The 23110-nt window shown below is 36.5% G+C and overlaps 1 protein-coding gene across 1 annotated transcript in view; it reads left to right on the forward strand.

Annotated features, from left to right (window-relative positions):
• The window catches only part of ADAM12 (ADAM metallopeptidase domain 12), a 302284-nt gene that overhangs the window by 264469 nt on the left and 14705 nt on the right, over positions 1 to 23110 (forward strand). The window contains exons 15-19 of the mRNA XM_058188276.1: positions 909 to 1017; positions 1117 to 1315; positions 14899 to 14976; positions 16304 to 16412; positions 20924 to 21056. Coding sequence (XP_058044259.1) covers positions 909 to 1017; positions 1117 to 1315; positions 14899 to 14976; positions 16304 to 16412; positions 20924 to 21056 — 628 coding nt within the window. The remainder of the gene's footprint in view (positions 1 to 908; positions 1018 to 1116; positions 1316 to 14898; positions 14977 to 16303; positions 16413 to 20923; positions 21057 to 23110) is intronic.

A 23110-nucleotide genomic window follows, 5' to 3' on the forward strand; every position in this document is an offset into this window, starting at 1 on the left:
TACAGTATTAATTTATGAACTAGGCATAAGGTTAATGTCACTAACCTTATTTTGCTTGCTTAATGCAGCTCAGATGGCAACATATTAAGGACTAACATGGTTTGATGGTTTGGGTATAATGTATTGTATGAGCCCAACAAATTATAATCTATTTAATAAACCATGTTTAACCAAACCATGGCTTCATGGTTGAGTATGAAATTTAAATTCCATTACAGTTTATTCTAAAAGCTGGAACCAAATATTTCTTGCTGCAGCCATTTGGGTAAGAGTGGGAGGGGGGGGAGATAGAGCGAAAGAGATCCTTAAGAATATGAATATAATTATAGTTCCAAAATGTAAGTAGTTGTATTAAATAAGATTTATCTGGGTGAATAGCTATTCCAATTACAATGTATTCTTTAATTTTATTTTACCTCCAAGGGACTGCCATGAAATTGCTAATAATCTTGTGATTTCACAGAGGTGGGTAGAGATGCCTGTTTGCCTTTTAGAAGGAAGTGGGGAGAGCTTTAGATAGAATTTTTTTTTTTATTGGCCAAGTGTGATTGGACACACAAGGAATTTGTCTTGGTGCATATGCTCTCAGTGTACATAAAAGAAAAGATACGTTCATCAAGGTACAACATTTACAACACAATTGATGATCAATATATCAATATAAATCATAAGGATTGCCAGCAACAAGTTATAGTCATACAGTCATAAGTGGAAAGAGATTGGTGATGGGAACTATGAGAAGATTAATAGTAGTGCAGATTCAGTAAATAGTCTGACAGTGTTGAATAATAATTTAAAGTCATAATCCAAGAATTTCCCTCTTCTACTTCCTCTCTTCACTCTTCCCCACCAAGATTCTACTTTCTTACATACTTCATAAGGATTCCATATGTTTGCCTCTGTTTTAGGCGCTAAACCTGCTCCTGGGATATGCTTTCAGAGAGTCAATTCTGCAGGAGATCCATATGGAAACTGCGGCAAGGATTCCAAAAGTACTTTTGCCAAATGTGAACCCAGGTATAAGCCGTGCGTCTGTCCGAAACAAAAATAAGTAAAGCAGTGCTAATAGAGATGCTGATGCTCTGTCAACTATCTGCATTATTCCTCTCTTTTCAGAGATTCAAAGTGTGGAAAAATTCAGTGTCAAGGGGGAGCGAGTCGACCTGTAATTGGCACCAATGCTGTCTCAATAGAAACAAACATCCCTTTACAAGGAGGAGGCAAAATTCTGTGCCGAGGAACACATGTTTACTTGGGGGATGATATGCCTGATCCGGGTCTTGTCTTGGCTGGAACAAAATGTGAAGATGAAAAAGTAAGGCTTAGAAATCCTTTCCCTCAATTCCTTTGATATCTAAGGTCTTTCATATGTATATGTATTACATCTAGTCCTATTTTTTTAGTCTTACTTTCTGTGCTTTGAACTAATAGCCTGGCAAACCTAACATAAAGGATTATGCAAATAGCTCTCCTAACGTTAAGTATACTTAAGGGTTTATTGATGGTGCATGGAATCAGTTTACTGTTTAGCCAGAAGGAGTAGCGGTAAATTGGTACATAAAATTTTTGAAACAAGCATGTATAGTATGAAAAAATACTTATTTTTTATGTTACACCAGTTTCTGATAAATTATATATTAGGAAAAAAGGGGAGAATGAGCAAATGTTTGGTCTATACAAGTTACTCTTGCAATGAAGCAATAGACAAAGTGTTTATATTCAAAAATTGATATGAAGTTTCTTGTTATTTGAGTTAATATGAAAATAGTGGTAATATGGTTTCCAATATTTCCTGTATCCAGCAGAATCAGCTAAAGTTGATGACAGAGCTTAATTCAGGCATGGACACATTGGCATGTACATGAATAATTTATGTGGAATAGTAAATGTTGAACATATAAAGTTATAACATCTATCACCATGCACATTGATAAATTTTCTTTCCCAACTGATTTATTTCATAAAACATGTTTGGATGAAGACTAAAAAAAAAGTCTCCCAAATTCACCCTTTAGGATTTATATAACAGGGCAGATAATCAGTGAGACAGGCAGCACAAACACCATCTTTGTTCCTTTCCTTGCAGGATCACAACATTAAAAACCCAGTAACAAATTAATTATTTTTTTATGATGAGATTTTTCATTTAATATACTTGCAGGCCACAAAAATAGTTTCCTATTGCTGATCTTTAAGAATCTCATTTTCCTTGTCTTATATACCTTTAAATAGTCAGCAGAACTGCTTTCAATTATCTGAAAATCAAACAGGACTGAGATATTTTTTTGTTGATGCTCTTCCCTCTGCCTGACATTTTTTGAACATGAGTTGAGCGTATGGTACTGAAAATCCCTAGGCTTGTTATCCTAAACAAGTTAAATATTAATATCAAATCTGTCTTGTCAAGAACATCCCAAAGGTGCTTTTTCAAGAGGCAACTGGACTTTCTGGTTTTTTCTTTGAAGACGTTTTGCTTCTCATCCAAGAAGCTTCTTCAGCTCTGATTGAAGAAGACAGCAAAGTCCCCATTTTGAACAGAGAGGATCGTTGGTTTGAAAGAGGGGTCAAAGAGACCATCTATGTCAAAGTTGAACAGCCCTTTTTCAACAGAGGGGGAGGAATATGACACCTTCTATCTCCAGTCCTTTCAACTGTTCCAAGAAGGTTCCACACCCATTTGCACTACTCAAGTGACCCTGATGACACAGATAAACCTCCAGGTGGCCTCAATGACTCTCTAAAACAGGGGTATCCAACCTTGGTCCCTTTAAGACTTGTGGACTTCAACTCCCAGAGTCCCTCAGCCAGCAAAGCAAAGCAAAGCAAAGCTGGCTGAGGAACTCTGGGAGTTGAAGTCCACAAGTCTTAAAGGGACCAAGGTTGGAGACCCCTGCTCTACATGAATGCAAATGACCAGCTGTCTGCAAAGAATATAAATCCTTCCATTCCCCACTATCCAGTCAGAGCTGAAGAAGCTACATGGATGAGAAGTGAAACATCTTCAAAGAAAAAAACCAGAAAGTCCAGTTGCCTGCATCTTTGGGACAACTATGACCTGGATGAATGAGAATCTCCATAGACACTTCTCAAGAGCAGTTCAAGGTTTGGATATCATATCAGCCATTGTCCTCTCTCAGATAACATGTTAGGATAGATTTAGACTCTTTTAATATTCTTGCACACTGCTTGGATGGTTGAAGTCAATATTACCTTTGTAGATCAGGTGAAAATATGGCTTTTTATTCTTAATTCAAGCATCAGTTATCACTGCCTGACTATAACTTTTATCCATTAAGTACCACTCTGTTAAAATGCTTATAATTATGTATATATGTGGAGGAGACTATAAAGAAGGCTTTGACATAGTATGTCTTGTTAAGAGCTGCCTCTAAAGCCGATTTTTAAAATTTAACTTTACCTTTAGCTTCTTTTTTTTTTCATTCTATCCCATTCTACTTTATTTTTATTTCAATTTATTATCATTCTTGTTCTGCTGGAGACCTGTATATTTACTATTTTTTCTGAAGATTTGTATTTTTACCTTTTTTGCCATGGGGGAAGGGGGGGGATTAGAGGCAACATTCACATTCTGTTTCTCAAACTTCACTCAAACCTATAAAACTGCTCCAAGTTGACAGTTATCTAAAAAAGCAAACATCTACTTGCCCTAAGTAAGCAGCCCCTTCAGCTCTTGCCACTAGTCTCTGTAACAGATATGACCTCCTGGGATAGAATCTACAAGTGGAGATTGAGAGCTCCATACTTTTATATCTTTCTGCTTCAATGCCTGAAGAAGTTTCCCCTTCACTGATCAAAGCCATTTGTCCAACAGTTGCAAAGCTTATACCACAAGGTGATAAGGATTTTAAAAATGTTACTGACTTTAAACCTGACAATTATTATTGACAGCATAAACAGTATTGTCAATTTTGAGCTTTTAACTACAATTAACAACAAAGTGAAGACTTTAAAAGAGTCTTTCATTAAATTTAAACATAGTTTCTTTCTTTATTTTTATTTATTTGTCTGTCAAACATGTACAAAATAGCAGGTATGAATATGAACATGGACATGAATGAAGGAAATGAATAAAAATAAATGGGGACAGTAGGACAGGTACGGTAGGCACGCTGGTGCGCTTATGCACGCCCCCTTTATGGACCTCTTAGGAATGGGGTGAGGTCCACTGTAGACAGTTTAAGATTGAAACTGTGAGGGTTTGAGGATGTAACAATGGAGTCGGGAAGAGCATTCCAGACATTGACCACTCTGTCGCTGAAGTTGTATTTTCTGCAATTGAGTTTGGAAGGGTTTACCTTGAGTTTGCTAAGTCAGTCAAATCAAACTCAATCAGAAACAACTGTGACTTAAAACACAAGTGGTGGAAAGGTAGATCCTATTTTGGAACCTAAAAAGAGAGTTAGCATAAATTAAGAGATATAAAACTACATCCAGAGGAGCACAAAAGACAAGTATCACTCTCTCAGGAAGTATTAGACAAAAGGCAATTCCACCATAACTATTACTTACAGCCAAATCAGATCACTCTACAAATTCAAAATAACAGAGTAAATAGAGGAAAATGGAGATCCAGAAGTGCAGCCATTATCTCCCCCAGTTAGCTTCTACACTGTGAAAGGCAGATTATTGATTTGCAAAAGGTTGAATGGTTTCAATCCAGGAGAGTCTAAACAATCCTTCTAACCTTTAAACACTCAACCTTGTCCAGCATGTTGTTCAAAAGAAAACCAATTTTGAGCAACTTTGAAATCTTCCCAATGCATGTGTTTCACGCATAGGGAGTTAGCTCATTAATAACTCATCTTGGCAATACGAGTGCTCTTACTTTACAATTTAATTGTGGCAGCATAACAATAGGTAACTTCAAGGACTTTCTATCACCACTGTCCTTGAGAAGAGACAGCCTGAGCAAACAATCTGTACCTTCCACAGAAGTCAATGTCCTGAAGAACCCTTAGAGACAAACTTGCTTAACTCTTATAATATCTTGCCACATACTGAGCAAGTGGGTATTACAAAAAGGCTAGATGATCTGAAGAAATTATTACAATAACACATAAAAGTGCTAAGCCTTCAATAGACTTGGTCACCCCAAAATAACAGTACCTATTTTGAGAAACCATCTGCTGGTTACTTCCGAATAGAATAGAATAGAATAGAATAGAATAGAATAGAATAGAATAGAATAGAATAGAATAGAATAGAATAGAATAGAATAGAATAGAATAGAATAGCTTTATTGGCCGATACAAACACAGAAAAGAAAAGCAAAAAGACATCAGAAATAATTTCTACCACATTCTGCCTGCTTCCTGTTAAAATACTATACCACATGGAAAATGTAAGAAATGGACACAAACTGGAGCCCGACAGACAAGAAGAAACAGGATGCAACACAAATCTTGGTGAGTTACCAGCAAAGGTTGATTGTAAGGTAGGACTAAGTGACAAGGAAGAACCCCTTAGCTCAACACTTGTAAAACTAAAGACAAGCCCCAAAACATCAATTAGTATTTTTCCAATCACCTCCCTCCCCACCCACCCCTGTGAATATTAAGCACAAAAGTTTTATCCCATTACTGATTTGGAATAATGCTGGCTGGAAGAACAGTAACAAATAGGACCTGGTGGAGTTCCTCTTTGAATTTGACTTTACAGCACCCCAAGAGTGCTATGCAGATTGAATCAAACAGGTTATAACTATTTCAAATACATTAATTTTGTTCCAGGCTGGGCAGAAATTCTCCATGTAGTGGAGCTGGTACAGTCTCTATTGGCATAGACAGATAATGAACTAATGGTGTGATTTAATTCAACTTCCGATATTCCTGTTTTAAAATATAAAATATTTTCCCTGAAAGATCATGTGAAATGATCAAATTCATTTTAAAAAGAGTATTCCAAAATATATACAGGTTGACTTTGAAACCAGTAGCATGTTTCTTCTATGGAATGTAACACTAGGAACAATGCATAAATATATGAAAAAATAGACTGGTGTATTATAAGATACATATTTTGGATGTAAAAAGCAGTTGCATTATACAGCATAGCTTTGTTATCTCCTGGAAATTTTCCTGTAGATGCCCATAAAAATGATCATCCAGCTGGGATCCGTCAAGCTCTGTCATTAAGTCCCAACAATTAATCTGTTTTCCTTGGCCTTTTTGTGATTGTGTTCAGTTGGATTGTTCTTGATTTTAATCTTTAGTTGTGCAATATTTTACTACTGTCTGGCTATAAATGGTTATTGCTTGATTTATTAATTTTATTAATTTTTGCTCCTTTATTATTTATTAGATTGTATTGTATAAGCTTCATCGGGGAGGGCTTTAGTCCTTAGGTAACCTAGAAATGTCTTTAAAGCATAAAACAAATAACAAGTAACACATAGCCCACACAATGTCCTCTGATTTATAAGAATTGAATTTTTTTAGACAGATCTTCCTAATAGGCCTGAGTCCTTCTGTTTTCAGATTTTAATTATGAGCTGTTGGTTTTACTTCCTTGATTGGGGGGTGGGATTCTTTATGAAAAAGGACTCCAGGATCTTAACACTGTGTCAAAGCTATGGTCTTTTCTGAAAGGAGAATGCAGAATGCCTTGACTTAACAGTTGGAACTATGCTATTTAGTGGCTTTTGGATGACATTTTCATCTTCTCTATTAACTATGTGCTTTAGCATATTTAAACCTGGGAAAGTTGCCAAAGCATAAAGCAGTTCCTGCAAAGCAAAGAAAAAGCTTTTCACATTGAGAAGAATATATAAAACATCTTGCTCAGTATATCTATGCATAGCTTTTCCAGAGTAGTCAAGCAAAGAAGGAAAATAAAGAAAAGCTATGAGAACGGTGCCTCTGAGAATTTGAGAGAAGTGGGGTTAAAGCAATGTCCCCTGTTATTGGCAGAGTACAGATCAAGATTAGTTTCTGGCTTATCTAAGCCTCTGAGCTTATACTTACTTTTGAGGTCTATATGCTTCATGTGTTATACATAAGCTTGTGGCAGTATCTAAATATTTGTGACCAAGTTCTTTGTTTTTATATATCTGAGCAAGATGGAAATGGAGAAAACTGCTTTTGTGATCTGTAGGGGATGCACCATATTTGTTTTCCTCTCTGAAGACTAGAAAATATGTACATGCTGCAAATTCAGGCAGATTATCTTCATAGAACAGAAGATGAAGAGGCTGGAAACAAAATACTCCTTTTCCAGCTTATCAGGAAAGATAAGGAATTATTGCAATAGATGCAGAAATGTTAGCAGGACGTTAAAGAATACCACTAAACCACCCATGTATCTCTGGATGAAGAACAGCCATGATAGAGCTGTGGTGGTACAGTGGTTAGAATGCAGTATTGCAGACTAATTCTGCTGACTGCCAGAGGTTCAATCCTCACCATCTCAAGGTTGACTCAGCCTTCCACCCTTCCGACATGGATAAAATAAGGTTCCAGATTGTTGGGGGCAGTATGCTGACTTGGTAAACTGCTTAAAGAGCGCTGTAAAGCACTGTGAAGTGGTATTATAAGGCTAAGTGCTTTTGCTATTGCTATAAAGCACCAAAGACTCAAGGAAGAAGATTTTGCATGGTGTATAAAGGAAAGAATGTTGGCCTCTGCCCTGAAGATGAAGATGTCATGTGTGGTAGTGAGATTCTCTACTCAAAGAGATTGAACCAATGATTCGTAAGCCTGATAATATGTTAAGAACAGTCCCCTTGATGCCTGGATATAATGGGAAAGTTCAGAAGACTCCTTAGTTCACTAATAATTATTCCTTTTTTATTGATACACATGGAAATACATCTACATGACACATTTTGATTGATACACAAGACACATTTTGACTGATACCCAGGGTAATACATCTACATACCAAATGTGGTTATAAAACATTGAATAAAAGAGATATGGGCCAAGCATCAATTTCTTCATATCTTCTGTTAAAGAGCGTGCCTCACATATTAAAAAAATAAAGAAATGAAAATTGGCTACACAGATGGTGCCAAAAGAAATAGTTTGGATTCTCTGACAATTGAAGTAGTATTGTTGAGTTCCCATCTCCTCCCTGATAGTATTTACTCAATAATGCTCTGAATCAAGCTCATCTCTTGCCAGAAGTCCCTCATTTTTTAAATGACGTCTGGCAAGAGATGAGCTTGATTCAGAGCATTACTGAGTAAATATTATCAGGAAGGAGATGAGAACTCAACAATACTACTTCCCTGGGGACTGAGACAGGGAGGGGTGGCAGGATATGGAAGCACTCAATGAAGAGGATATAATTAAAGGAAGGGACAAGTCAAGTTTGATGAACTGAGGATTTCATATCCATCTACCCAATGTATGAGTAAACAAGCAAGGAAGAGTTGAAGTCTTATGACTTAGAAGGTATTACTGAAACCTGATAGATGCAACTGATGAACAGAATGCAAAACTGAGGGGCATAAGTCGTTGAAAAGGAATAAGGAAAAGGAGTTTGGCATTATATATGAAGACAGAATATCCTTCCATACAGGCAAGAAACTCAAAATGCCAGATAGCGAATCAAACCAGTCAGCTTGAAACTTTGGAACAGATTATTAAGTAGTCAGTTTGTGAATATTTAGAAAACAATAAATTGTTTGCTAGGAGCCAGCATATATTTATCTAGAAAAATTCATGCCATCTGATCTTGTTTTTGGTAGAAGTTCCAATTTAATTGAGCCATAAAATACCTTCATCAGCATCCTAGAAGGAAAAGGAAAAGGACACGTGCACCATCTCACACAACTACATCAGGAACAGCATTTGCATCATGATGTGTCTGCACATATTTTGTACTTTGGATGGAATTACAATTCGTTGCAGATTCACCTGAGTACTTAAACAAAGTATTCAATATCAAAAAAGTTGAAGAAAAATAGAGAAGAAGAAAAAAAATATTAAAATGTTTTCAATATTCTTTACAAAAATATATAACTACAAATATATTCTAGCCTCTTTCTCCTAAACTAACAACAACTTACTCCACTCTTTGTTAATGTATCTTAGTATCAAAACCATAAATCAAAGTCCTTCTTTTATTTTTATGCAAAAAGTCTGTAAGAGGCTTCCAATCATTAGAAAAAATAGATAATGCCTTTTTTTTCTAATTAAAGAAATCAATTTAACTGTTTCAAATATGTCAACTTCACCAACCATTCCTACATAGTGGGTAATGTTGAATCTTTCAATCTATGGGGGAGGGCCTTCTCTGTGGGGGGTCCTACCCTGTGGAATGAGCTTCCCCTTGGGCTTCGACAACTTACCTGACCTTAGAACCTTTCGCCGCGAACTTAAAACCTATTTATTTCGTATGGCTGGATTGGCCTGATTTTAAATTCTAAATTTTAAATTTTAATTGAATTTTGATGGGTTTTGAATTTCTGTAATTTTTATGGGGTGTAATGTTATTTTAAATTTTCTGGCAAATTTGAATCAGGAGAAGGGCAGTATACAAATTAAAACATCATCATCATCATCATCATCATCATCATCATCATCATCATCATCATCATCATTATTATTATTATTATTATTATTATTATTATTATTATGCACATATAATAATTCTGCTGCTGTAATCATATATTGAAATAATCTTCCATAGATTTTATCTAACTATTTATCCATTAATCCTTAAAATAAAATTCCCTGCTTCTGTTGAATTGAGTTCAGTTGAATCTTTAAAATCCTCTGTATCTAAGTATGAACAGTATTTGAATCCAAAATATTTGGGGTTTTTTATTTGTCTACACCACATGCAAAATGGCCCTTCATGATGTTCACATTTTCAATGTACATTTGAAATGCTTTTATACATTCTAGATAGTTTCTCTGGCATCATGTACCAATAATACATCCTTTTATAAAAATTATCTTTGAGATCATAACACAATGTAAACTTTTTGTTTTTTCTTTGAGCCTTTTTCTGTTTTTCTTTTTATGTTAGTTTGTGTTTTGTGGCCTCTCTGAAAATAGCGCCCATATCCAGGATAGCATATTTTTTTTATTTTTTTATTTTTTTTATTTTGTCACAACAGTATATATAAGCATAAGCATGAAAATAACTATATAATATATAAGCATAAGTATGTAATAACTATATTAATTGGATATAATGAAAGAAAACAATAGGACAGGAACAGTAGGTACGTTTGTGCTCTTATGTACGCCCCTTACAGACCTCTTAGGAATGGGGTGAGGTCAATAGTAGACAATTTTTTGGTTGAAGCTTTGGGGATTTTGAGAAGAGACCACAGAGTCAGGTAGTGAGTTCCAAGTATTAATAACTCTGTTACAGAAGTCATATTTTCTGCAATCAAGATTGAAGCGGTTAATATTAAGTTTCAATCTATTGTTTGCTCTTGTATTGTTGTGATTGAAGCTGAAGTAGTCTTTAACAGGAAGGACATTGCAATGGATGATTCTATGAATTAAACACAGGTCCTGTTGAAGATGATGGAGTTCTAAGTTTTCTAAACCCAAGATTTCAAGTCTGGTGGCATAAGGTATTTCAGAGGAGTGGAGAACTCTTCTTGTAAAGTATTTCTGGACACGTTCAATTGTATTGATGTCTGAAATGTGGTAGAGTTCCAGACAGGCAAGCTGTATTCAAGAATTGGTCTAGCAAATGTTTTATATGCTCTGGTTAGTAGTGTAGTGTTTCTGGAGAAGAAGCTACGTAAGATTAGATTTACAACTCTTAAAGCCTTTTTTGCGATGTAGTTGCAGTGGGCTTTGGCACTTAGATCATTTGATATGAAAACTCCAAGGTCTTTAACGGGATGGGGGTCATCTACAAGGTAATGTCCATCAAGCTTGTATTTAGTGTTCAGATTCTTTTTTCCAATGTGTAAGACAGAGCATTTGCTGGTTGAGATTTGGAGTTGCCAAGTTTTTGACCATTCTGACACAAAGTCAAGGTCTTTTTGAAGGGTAGCTGTATTGTTGGTAGTGTTAAATAGTTTGACATTGTCAGCGAAAAGAACACAATTACTTTTAATATGGTCACAGAGATCATTAATGTATAATATGAAGAGTATTGGTCCAAGAACACTGCCTTAGGGCTGCAGGGATGCTGAAGGGGAGAATGGCTTGCTCGTCTTTCCCAAAAATGAGCTCCAGGGTTATTTAAATAAATTGAATTAAACCATCTTTATTCTTTAAAACATCTTTATTCTTATTTTAATAGCAGCCACATTAATGGAGTGTGGTCAATATGGACTAGACAAAGAACTGCTTCATGTCATCCAGCCATTGGCCTGTCACTCTCCTTTAGCTGAGCTGTGTTTATAGGGCTGTTTTGTGATATTAAAATTAGGAGAGGATCCAGTATAGACCCCCTGAGGGCTTTTTTCTGCTGCGTTATAAATGCAATATGTAAATGAAAACAAATAATTTGGTGTGACATGGGATCCCGAATGGTTTGTTTGTTTGCTGTGAGGTTTCAGTGGTATATTTTATTGGTTGTGAAGCTGGTTCCCTTTCATTTCTTTCCTAATTTTCCCTTTCCCTAAAGGGAAAAATCTACCCTGATTAAGCATCAATATTCTGTTCTGCTTCATTTTGCCCCCTGCCCGCTCATAAAAATGGTGCCTGACTTTTAGCCCTACTGAAATAAGTCCCCAAATTAAAGGAGAGCAGATATTATGGGAGAGATCTGATTGTTGACCTGGCATCTAATACACATTCCTGCACCGTATAATCTTTCCTCCACTCTGATGATATATCAGGCACTCTGTAAGTGGGTCATTTTAGTTTGCATTGTGAGTCTGCTTTTATGGGAATGTCAATCTTTCTTTGTCCTTGTGTTTCAGCTCCAGTGAAATAGTGAAGTTAACTCTCTATGATGATTGCATGAACAATGAACATTCGATTACATGCCACTCCCTGTTATTCATTTCCCTATAAATAAAAGATAACTGTATTTTGTTCAGGCAAATGCTAATTTAACCCTGCAATAAAATGACGATTCTGTTGAAAGTTTGAGCCCATAAGCATCTAATCTACAAAGGAAAGCAGTCTAATTTTGGGGTGGGGATGTGGGGTAGACTTAATATGTAGCTGGACAGAAATTAACCTCTGGCAGCATTTGAAATATTTTAACTATTATGGGCTCTTCTTCAGAAAGATCTTGAAAAAATAGAAAATGCTGCCATTGCCCATTCTGAATTTTGAATTTTTAAATATTTGGGAGTTTCTTTCAAGCTGTTGCTTTCCACTCCACTGCTGACATTATCACAAATTGCTTTTGACATTACCCCACCTTTTTTAATGCCTCTTAATATAGATGCCATTGTTGAAGAGAAAAGCTTTGACAAATATCTTGGATGCAGAGAATTTTTTGGCATCATATTGCATAATTGTGTGTACTAGGATAGGATAGTGTTTGCATCAGTAAGAAGCTGCTGACTTCTAAAGTTTAATTCAAACAATTAGGTTCTCTTCACATAGATAAAGAGCGGACTTTCCACTTCTATCATGCAGATGGTAATTCAGAGGTGAACCTTTGCCCTCTATCTTATTTCTGTTCTCTTTTTCCCTCTCTTACACAACCCCATATACACTCACTCCCCCCTCCCCACCACAAATTGGACGAACAGGGACCATGCAAGTTTGGACAGTGCCATAGTCAATCAATCAGAATAGAGCTGGAAGGGACCTTGGAGGTCTTCTAGTCCAACTCTCTGCTCAAGCGGGACACCCTATACCAGGGGGTGGCAACCTTAAACACTCAAAGAGCCACAAAGGTGCTAACCAGAAGTCCCCCATTCAATTCTAGAGCTGACCGGAAGTCCAGTTCCCCCACCATAGAGTTTCCTCATGGCATGCCATCCTTTTTCCCCTGTCAACCAGAAGTCCGTTTCCCCCACCATAGAGTCTCCTCCTAGCATGGTGTCCTTTTTCCTCTACCTGTCCCAACCAAAAGCCATATCAATTGTGGGGGCAACTGGTGACAGGGAGCTGCAGCAGATGGATGAAAGAGCCACATGAGGCTCCAGAGCCGCGGGTTGCCGACCCCTGGCCCAGGGGTGAAATGCTCCCATATCGGGCCAGATCGCATGATCCGGTAGCGATTGTGGCTGGTAGTTCAGCGATCCAGTAGCGATGGCAGAGCAAAGCTCTGCCCCCCCCACCCAGGTGTCATTACTTCCTGGTTTTAACCAGGAAGTAATATGTTTTTACCTTCTGCACATGTGCAGAAAGTTTTGCGCATGCGCAGAAGGTCACATGCACTTCCAAACCAGTAAGGAAGGTGAGTAGTTTGCCCTGCCCTATATCATTTCAGACAAGTGGCTGTCCAGTCTCTTCTTAAAAACCTCCAGTGATGAAGCCCCTACAACTTCCGAAGGCAAGCTGTTCCGTTGGTTAATTGTTCTCACTGTTAGGAAGTTTCTTCTTAATTCCAGGTTACTAACTAATGGATAGTTTCCATCGATTATTGGATGTAATAGTAGCATTACCTTGTCTGTTTTTTTGGAGGAGGAAGGGTATGCCAACTCCTCCATCATGTAGAGGAATGCTACCTTAGGTTTCCACAAACAGTGATGTTCATTGAGTCAGTATGTAGTTAAAGCACCAGGCTAGAAACCAGGAGACTGTGAGTTCTTGTCCCACCTTAGGTACAAAGCTAGTTGGGTGACCTTCTCTCAGCCTAGGAAGGGGACAATGGCAAATCACTTTCGAAAAATCTTGCCAAGAAAATTGCAGACACCAATCTATGCAGTTGCCAAAAACTATGGAGGAGTCAAAAAACAATTTGAATACATACACACGCAGCAATAATGTCCACATATAGGATTTCAAACTTTCCATTGTCTTCAGAGAAGGAAGTGGTGAAAATTAATAGTATCTTTCTAATATTTGCTGAACTTTCAAATAAACACAACGTAAATCTAGATAAATAAATTACCTCTGGTAAGTTCCACACTTTAAAAGAGCAATTTGGTGGCCCGCCCATCCCATCCCAAAATATGCATATCAGAGGTGGATTTCAGCAGGTTCTGACCAGTTCTGGAGAACTGGTAGCGGAAATTTTGAGTAGTTCAGAGAACCAGTAGTGAAAATTCTGACTGGCCCCGCCCCCATCAATTCTCTGCCTCCCAATTCCCAGCTGATAGGGAGGAAATGGGGATTTTGCAGTAAACTTCCCCTGGAGTGGGGAGGGAATGGAGATTTACAGTATCCTTCCCCTGCCACGCCGACCAAGCCGTGCCCATCAAGCCATGCCATGCCCACCAAGCCACACCCAAAGAACCGATAATAAAAAAAATTTGAAACCCACCACTGATGCATATCTAGTTTCCAATAAGCTTTAGTTAAGAAATCCTAATGGACCTACATGGCCATTGGGAGACCCAAAATGCTGGGCCCTTGATCTGCTGTAACATCAGATTTACCTCCTTTAAGTTTTACATCCTTGTATTCTTAACTTCAAAATACACCATACTCAATGTGGCACAGAAATACAGTTGTCCTAAAGACATAACATATAGCAGTCAGGAAAGAAACAGATTTCTGAAAGAAAAGAGGATAGATTGATGTATGCACAATGTTCCATGAATAAGGCAGTCATCATACTTCCTACATATTCTGCACCTGCAGATTTGTTCCATATTCCAAGTTATTTCATTCAGAACCTTTTAGGTATTAGCATCTTGATATATTATTTCATGGTGCAATATTGGTTGATAAATTTACTAAATCTACTAAATCAAAATCTAGTTTAAAATCGTAACCAGAAGAGATTGGCTATTCTGTCTTGAATTAGAAATATAATCGCGAAAGAAATATCCAATTGTTTGGTCTTTATACCATAAATTATCTTTTGCCTGCTCTTATGTCTTCACAGATCTGTCTTAATCGCCGTTGCCAAAACACCAGTGTATTTGGTGTTCATGAATGTGTGACAAAATGTCACGGACGTGGGGTAAGTATTACAGATTCAATTTTTTATAGTCAGTCAATCTCCAGCTGAGCAATAAATCATTCATTGGTTACAGGGCTTAAAACAGTGGTTTATTTGGTAATATGTCTGTCAGGTTTTTTTCAGCTCTGCTTCCAAGGAAGATCAATTTTCAATGCCCTTTCGATGTCCAAGAAAGGAAATGTGGCTTTTATTTGACAAAGCAATATTGCTGATCACAGTGACCTTATCTTTGCAAAAATTAACATTCAGCAGTTTAAAAACTATAGAATGATTTCACTTATGCTCCTGTTAATGTTTCAGGCATAATAGACTGGGGCAAAGGATTCTTTCAAATGTATCCAGTTGTTTGGAACAGAGGCTGCATGTTCAGCCAAGGAGATGTAACAGAACTGAAATATTTTAAAAATGTTTTACAAAAAAAATGAAGTTAAAACATTTAGTAAGTCAGCCCATCCTTCAGGTCTCTAAGGAAATGTGCAGGAGAAAAATCAACTATGCAATTAAAATATAAATATATTAAAAGCAGTATAACCCATCATTACTGTAAACAATGTTTCAGATAATCAAGCAAGACAGAAATTATATATGACAAGCAGGAGCGATATTATTTCTTTCTGTCTTGGATAATCAACCTTCTAAATTTCAATGGTGGGGCTCCTTTTCAGGCAATCCTTAACTTAGCCACACATGCTTGAATATTTTGCATGGTATTTTGTCCTAGCATACAGCAGCTTTCACAAGTATTTCAGTAAGACACTTAACATCTATGCACAAACCACAAATGGGCACCTATTTTTGTTGTAGCTTCTTCAGGCTTGTGAGACTAGGTACAATTTAAATTTATTTAGTAGATCTTCACTGATCTGAGAAAGCAGTTAAGGCAATGAGCAAATCCTGGGACCCCTTAAAAGTTATAATCAATAATACATATATAACACTCTAGGGACAAACAAACTCCTTACAGAATGGGCTGCCTTTCCATAATCTTGTAGCATGCCAACAATCAGTGTTGTTAGGTTATTATGGCTGGAATTGCAGCTTCCAAACTACAAAGTAAATTGTCTACATTCCTTCAAGGGGACATTGTAGAAGAGAAAATGCTGTCAAAATAATTCTGGACCCATGTATGTTGTGATCCTACAGTTACTTTTTAATTCTGGAGTCAATTATTTTTGTTCCACTTGGAGTTCCATTTGGAATAAACTATAAAAGGGTGTAGTCTTTGTAACATCACAAAGAAAACTCATTATTTTTATGATAGGCATAAATCTTTGGTAGTGCTTTCCATGCTTTCCATGCTCATATTTGTACATGCTTTGCTTTTGAGGTCTGCAACAATAAAAAAAATTGCCACTGTGAGGCTCATTGGGGTCCTCCCTTTTGTGATAAGGCAGGATTTGGCGGCAGTGTTGACAGTGGGCCAGTACGACAATCTGGTGAGTAAACAGACAAAAGAAAAGAGAAGATAAATCGAGGAATTGGCTTTGGTCATCAGTTTATCTAGGAATCCAGTTTTTATATCTCAGTATCCATTTCTAGCTGCCATTGTAGATATAAATAAATTGAATTATGTAGAGTATAGAGTGGTGCCTTGTTTCACTTTAAATGCAAAAGTAGTTACAGCTGTAATTCACTGATTGTGCCTCGGTCCATTTATGGTAACAAAAGACTGCTCATTCTCCTCCATAGACCTTCCCAAGTAAAAACTTCCTATTTCATTGTTTGTCCTTTGTCCTGTTGGCTCTTTTTGTAATAACATTGGGTCTTTCAGATGACAGAAGCACAATATAAGTGACAGACCAGTACAAGCAATGTAATACAGTGAGAGGAAACTTAAGATCACAGATGAACTCTTGGAAGGACTGTGTTTTTTATATTCTACTCCATCTCTACCCATTCCTTCATCTAATTAAATGCTGGGCTTTTTAAGCCCCATTATCCTGAAATATCAGGATTATAGTCACTGTCCCATAGAGCCAAAGCAAGGCTAGAGTTGAGTACTCACATAATAAATAATATTGGAGGTTAAAATATTCTGGATGTGCTTCCAAGCATTCCTGAGAATGGTTTAATAGTTATAGCAGAAAGTGAATTTATTTATAGGATATCGGCAAAAGTATATAGGCAAAAGTCTAGGATCTAGCTGTCACAAAGAAGTTAACCAGTTTGCCAAAGCACCTGAAGGCAGGACAAGAAGCAAAGGATGAAAACTAATCAAGGAGAGATCCAGCCTAGAAATAAGGAGAAATTTCCTGATAAAACTATCTATCAGTGGAACAGCTTGCCTTTAGAAGCTGTGGGAGCTCCATCTCTGGAGGTTTTTAAAAAGAGACTGGACAGCCATTTGTCCAGAAAGGTATAGGGTCTCCTACTTGAGCAGGTTGGACTAGAAGATCTTCAAGGTTCCTTCCAACTATTCTATTCTATTCTATTCTATTCTGTTCTATTCTATTCTATTCTATTCTTGTGTGCCTGCAGAAAAAGAATCTCCAATTAGCAGTATTGGACAAAAATTGAGAGAATGAAAGGTAAAGAGAGAAGGCAGAGGAAAACTTTAACTCTGTATTTACACACTGCTGCTGCTTTGTTGTGAGGAGATCATGGGGTGCTGCAGAATCAGCACTATCAGATTTGTACCTCAGACAAATAATTTCACTGTATTTGAATTCTGCAGAGCAAACTTCATGGTTGTTTTTGCTAGTGCTACCCCATACAAAATTTGGGAATTTCCAAAAGGCAAAAGTAATTTTCTCCCATTTATATTAATTGTAAATATCAATGCTTCATTCCTAGAAAGCTCTGAAATTTGTTAATATTGAGTTGTTCTTGGAGAATAATAAAGTTAACTTTTTGCTAAAGGAAATGGCAAACATCCTTCAATCGGGGTAAAATAGCTAAACGTATTTTGCAGAGATGTTCAGGGAGATTAAGAAGCATAGCCAGCTGTGAAGTTGTATAAATTGCTAGCCAATCCTCATAATATCCTTTGCAGTCCAACCTTAACCTTTATCTAACTGTTTCTTATGCCCGTTGTGAAAAGGCAGGTGTACCATTATGTTCCTCATATGGGTCACCTAAACTTCATCTGCATATAGCATACTTTGCTATCCTAGACAACATCTTAAATTGTCTTGGCTCAATACATCATAGACAGTATTGACTTCAGTCTTGATATCCTTAGAATATTGTTGACATTTTCCACATCATTCTTTTGGTTCTTTAATTAAAGATGTGATGATTGATTAAGTAGGAAACAGTAGTAACTAAGTTGATTCAAATAAGATCCACCTCACACAATTGTCATTCAAGAAAAAGAATTTAGAAGATATACAGGTGAGTGGTAGCACATACAAATGCATTGATATATTTACTGAATTTTAAATATCTTGTGAGCCTCCAAGATAACTATGTTAAAGAGATACATATTAATAAAAAACTATGCCTATGCAGTAGCCAATAATTGCTAATAAAATTAGCCTACTTAGAGATCATCCATTTTTCCACAGGCTTCTTTGTATGCATGGATTGATAGGAAAACTTTTCTAGTTCCTTAAGCTTTCATTTTTTGGCAACTCTCAAAAATATATTTTCCCTTTATTCTGCCTGCAAATCAGACGGCTTTATCTGTGCCTGAAATTGGGTAGGAATTGATTTTCCTCTTGTAAATCATATTTAACCAAACCTTTGAAGTCTGTAAAGAAATTTCTATGTTGATTGGATGTAAGAACAGAATCAGAGCTACATTTGTGCCTACCATTAAAGTTTGGAAATGATCTCAGTTTGGAGGGAGTGGATGGGATACACAGCATTATTCAAATTAAAATGAGATGACATTTACTGCAGAGTTATGATAGTGAGGTGAGTTTGTGACATCATACAAATCTCTGTATCAGTACAGTGACATAATGATTTTATAGTAAGATGAAGTTGGTTTAAATCAAAATGAAAGAAAGAGTTCTTATTCAGACAAGAATCCCTTCTTCGAATAATAATAGCAAAAAAAAAAAAAAAGTCCAGGAGTTGAATAAGTGAATTTAATCACAGTTCAACATTACTTATATTCAGCAGAAAGTCCTACTGACTATATAAAACCAAGTAACAACACTCTGAAGTTTGGATGTGCTCATGTCTTTGCATTCTGCTTTTTCATTTGAAGCCTTTTTCATCTAACTCTTTATCATAACAAATAAACTTAATAAACTCCATGGATATGATCACATTAATGCTAAATATATTCTGCTCAATCTCTTTCCCAGGAATTTAAATAGGATTTTGATATATTATATTGATCTTTTCCCCATCGGTTTTAATTTATCCTGGAGGTGAAGGAAGGGTGCAATTTGTCCTTTCACACATGCAGTGAATAGAATTGATAATGCCAATAAAAAAATGGGTGCAGGATGGGAAGAGAGTAAGAAATGGTACCAAAAAGTTTAGGGATGCCTGATCTCTTTCATTTTTCCTGTCCTGTCACCAGATATAGCAGTAGCTTCTGCTGTTTGCCAGAAATTTAAGTCTTGGCCTTCAACAGAAGGGCAAAGAAACAGTCAAGTGTTATTTATCCCTGAGGGAGTTAGTTTTACTTGGAATGAGAGTTCACAGGAAAGATACTGCAGTATTTTAGCTTGTGGCTGTGGTGGTGCAGTGGTTAGAATGCAGTATTGTAGGTTAACTCTACCCACAGCCAGGAGTTCAATCCTGACCAGCTCAAGGTTAACTCAGGCTTCCATCCTTCCAAGGGTGCTAAAATGAGGGCCCAGATTATTGGGGGCAATATGCTGACATTGTAAACCGCCCAGAGAGTGCTGTAAATCACTATAAGGCAGTACATAAGTTTAAGTGCTGTTGCTTTTTAAATAAATATAAGTTAAAAATAAGTACACACAAAATGTTTTTAATTTTAAGTAGAGGCAAGAATCCACTGTTCTGCGCTAAATGTTCATTTATATAAAACTTTTTAAACTGCTCAATAGCTGAAACTCTGTGGGCAATTTACCACAAACACACTAAAAAGATATATAAAATGATAAATTCGAGTATCCAATATATCCAGTAAAATATAAAATAAAGATACCATACAAACTAGGCAGAAGCAAGGTGGTTGACATATCTAAAACAATGTCAATTAAACTATGATGAAACTATGATGAAAAAGCTTGGAAAAATGAAAGTGTGCCAAAATTAGGTCATGTGATCAGCATTTGCATGCTTCACAGCCGAATTCTGACAAGCATAGTCAGTGGAAAGGCTGACAGTAAAATTACAAATCACAACCATGTGATATGTTGCTTAATTGTCACATTCTGGATAAAGCAATAGAGTTGCCGGTCCCAGCTGCGGTAAATAAAGGAGGACTTACTTCCTTCCTACCTACCTACCTCACACACCCACAGACATGCACACAATCTCTTATCAATACCTATGTAATAGTTATATTGAGTTATATGGACAAAAAATGATAAAGAACATCAATTCTAGAATGACAGGGCAATTTCTTGTCAAGGAGTAATGTGACTTTAATTTCCCCATATATTTTGCCCAACTTTGCTTAATTTTTCCCAAGTGGGCTCTTCAGATGTTCCAGATCTCTACTTTCATAATCTCAACCAGAGTGATCAATAAGGAATAGTGATTCCTCTTGGGGTAAGACTATCACCTTAGGGAAATCTAATTTATTCATTGCTACATTATCTGAGCCATAGAAGATGAAAGTACAGAATATCTGTAACCATGCCTTTTGTCTAATTTCAAAATTAGTCCTTAATAGTTCTCTCTCTCTCTCTCTCTCTCTCTCTCTCTCTCTCTCTGTGTGTGTGTGTGTGTGTGTGTGTGTGTGTGTGTGTGTGTGTGTGTGTGCATGATTGTGGATTAGGAATACTGCCACCCAAAAAGTGATTTTTGATTTAATCTTCTTTTTAATTAAGGATTATGGGTTTGTTTGTTTTAGATAACAGAAGCTTAATTGCAATACTTATAACCATCCTGTGCCTTCTGGCGGCCAGTTTACTTGTGTACTTCAAGAGGAAGACCTTGATTAGAGTGTTCTTTATTAATAAGAAGACTACAATAGAGAAACTTAGGTATGGTATTTAACATTGCTCTTTTTTGAAACTGCAATCTCAGGCAAAACTACCCATTGTCTATTGCTGGACAGTGTCTTCCAGAATGAGTATTATCTACTTTGAAATGTATTTGAATATAAGTAGCACGGGTTGGTAGTTGGGCTATAAAGAAATCAGACCACTTCTCAGTAACAACAACCAGCCATTCAAACAGACTGAAACCAGACCATGGCTCAGCAGTATCCAAACAAACAACACTAATTTACATCAGGCAAAAGGTACTTAAAACCAAAGACCATGTCTCAGTAACAACAACCAGCCATTCAAACAGTCCGAAGTCAGACCATGACTCAGAAGTAGCCAAACAAACAACATCCACCTTAATTTGCATCACATAAAAAGGTATTTAAAGACCGGTGCTCTGACAGACAAGCACAATTCAAACCGCACAGACGATGTCTCCTCGAATGGTGATGAAACGTTTGCAACCAGATAGCCAAGCTCAGAGCTCAGACCAACAGCCCTATTATTTATATTCTTTTATTAATATCATTTATTACAATGAAACCTTTTTGGTTTATTCAGTCAGAAGTAAGGTTCTGCCTGAATGTGTGAATGTGTAATTTGTTTTTATTTGTATATGAAATTAAACAAATGTAATATGTGTCAAAGGGCAAAAGTTCAAAACAGAAACAACATATGAAGAGTTATTAGAGGAATTAAAAACACAGACAATCCACTAAAGCAGGAATGGGTGGCCTGGAGCAACAGTATAAAGCCGCATGTGGTGGTCAAAACTCTTAGACACTTTTGATAAAAAGTTTTTTTTTTAATTTCTTTTCGCTGGTAGCTATTGCCTGGGAAGAGAAGAAAGGAAAAAATATGTCAGAAAGAGAAATAAAAGTTAACCTCATTCACTTTGCATTCTAGCTCCATCAACTATTTGCTTTAGCCCTACTAGTCATTAGCATTTGACCCTTCAGCGGATTATCTCTGCAGAATTGTGTCCTTCAACAGAATAAAATCTAGTTTTGCCAGCAATGAGGCATCGTGTCTCTCATATTGGACTTCTTGTTTTAAAAGAATGTAAAGGCATCATCTGAGGAAACTAGTCTTAATGAGATTGGAGCTGGTATGGGGTGGGGAATAAACTTTTTCCGCCCTTGTCCAGGAAAATCTCTCTTAAGAAGGAGATATTATTTTATTCATTTGATTGATATCCCACCTTTTTTCTTTTACCAAGGTGATCGACAAGATACAAAGCAAAACAAAACAATAAGCATAGTTAAAGCATATAAATTTTAAACTCAGCATTTGTATTTGTCAGGGAGTTCATATGGTTATTTTGCTGTATCTCAGCCAGTTGACAATCCATTACTGGGTGGGGCTGGAGATGTTGTTTAATGCCTAAAATGGACAAAGATATTGAAGCCTTTATTTTCTCCTATTCATTCATCTCAAGTTTCTTGTCTCACCTATGGTGAAAGGAATTACCTAAACAAAGTGAAAGGCTTTTCAGTTGCTATTTCATGAAAGGGAATACCAAGGTTTAAGACATTAAGACCTTGAAAACCTTATATAATATTTGAAATAAAATTGTGTTTAACCTCATTTCCTTACCTTTGTTACCTTTTGGTGGATATCATTGTTTATAGTAGATAATTTAATTGTTGCTGTTTTATATAAAGTAGGCACATTACAAAGATATGAAATACTATATCTACTGTGAATATAAATTGTTAGGATTTTTTCTGGCACTAAATCAAGACCACAGCACTTTGTGATGTTCTTGTTATTGTTTCTCATTTTGTTTTGTGGTAAGCAATTAAAAAGTATAAGGCATTTGCCTGCTTGAAATATTGAAAGATTGGAAGTAGCCTTTTGTCTCTAGCCCATTGAATGAAGCACAATATCCATAGCGAAGGTCATTACTTCTTAAACACCAGCTTCATTAGAAGTATCCCTTGGGGGCTATAAAGCAGCATTTCCACAGATTGCCTGAGCTAATTTAACAGACTAGTGGTTCTAAACAACAACAACAAAATCAATATTTTTATTCTTGCAAGAGTATT

Source organism: Ahaetulla prasina, chromosome 6, assembly GCF_028640845.1.
Source record: "Ahaetulla prasina isolate Xishuangbanna chromosome 6, ASM2864084v1, whole genome shotgun sequence".
NCBI classification, from domain to species: Eukaryota; Metazoa; Chordata; class Lepidosauria; order Squamata; family Colubridae; genus Ahaetulla; species Ahaetulla prasina.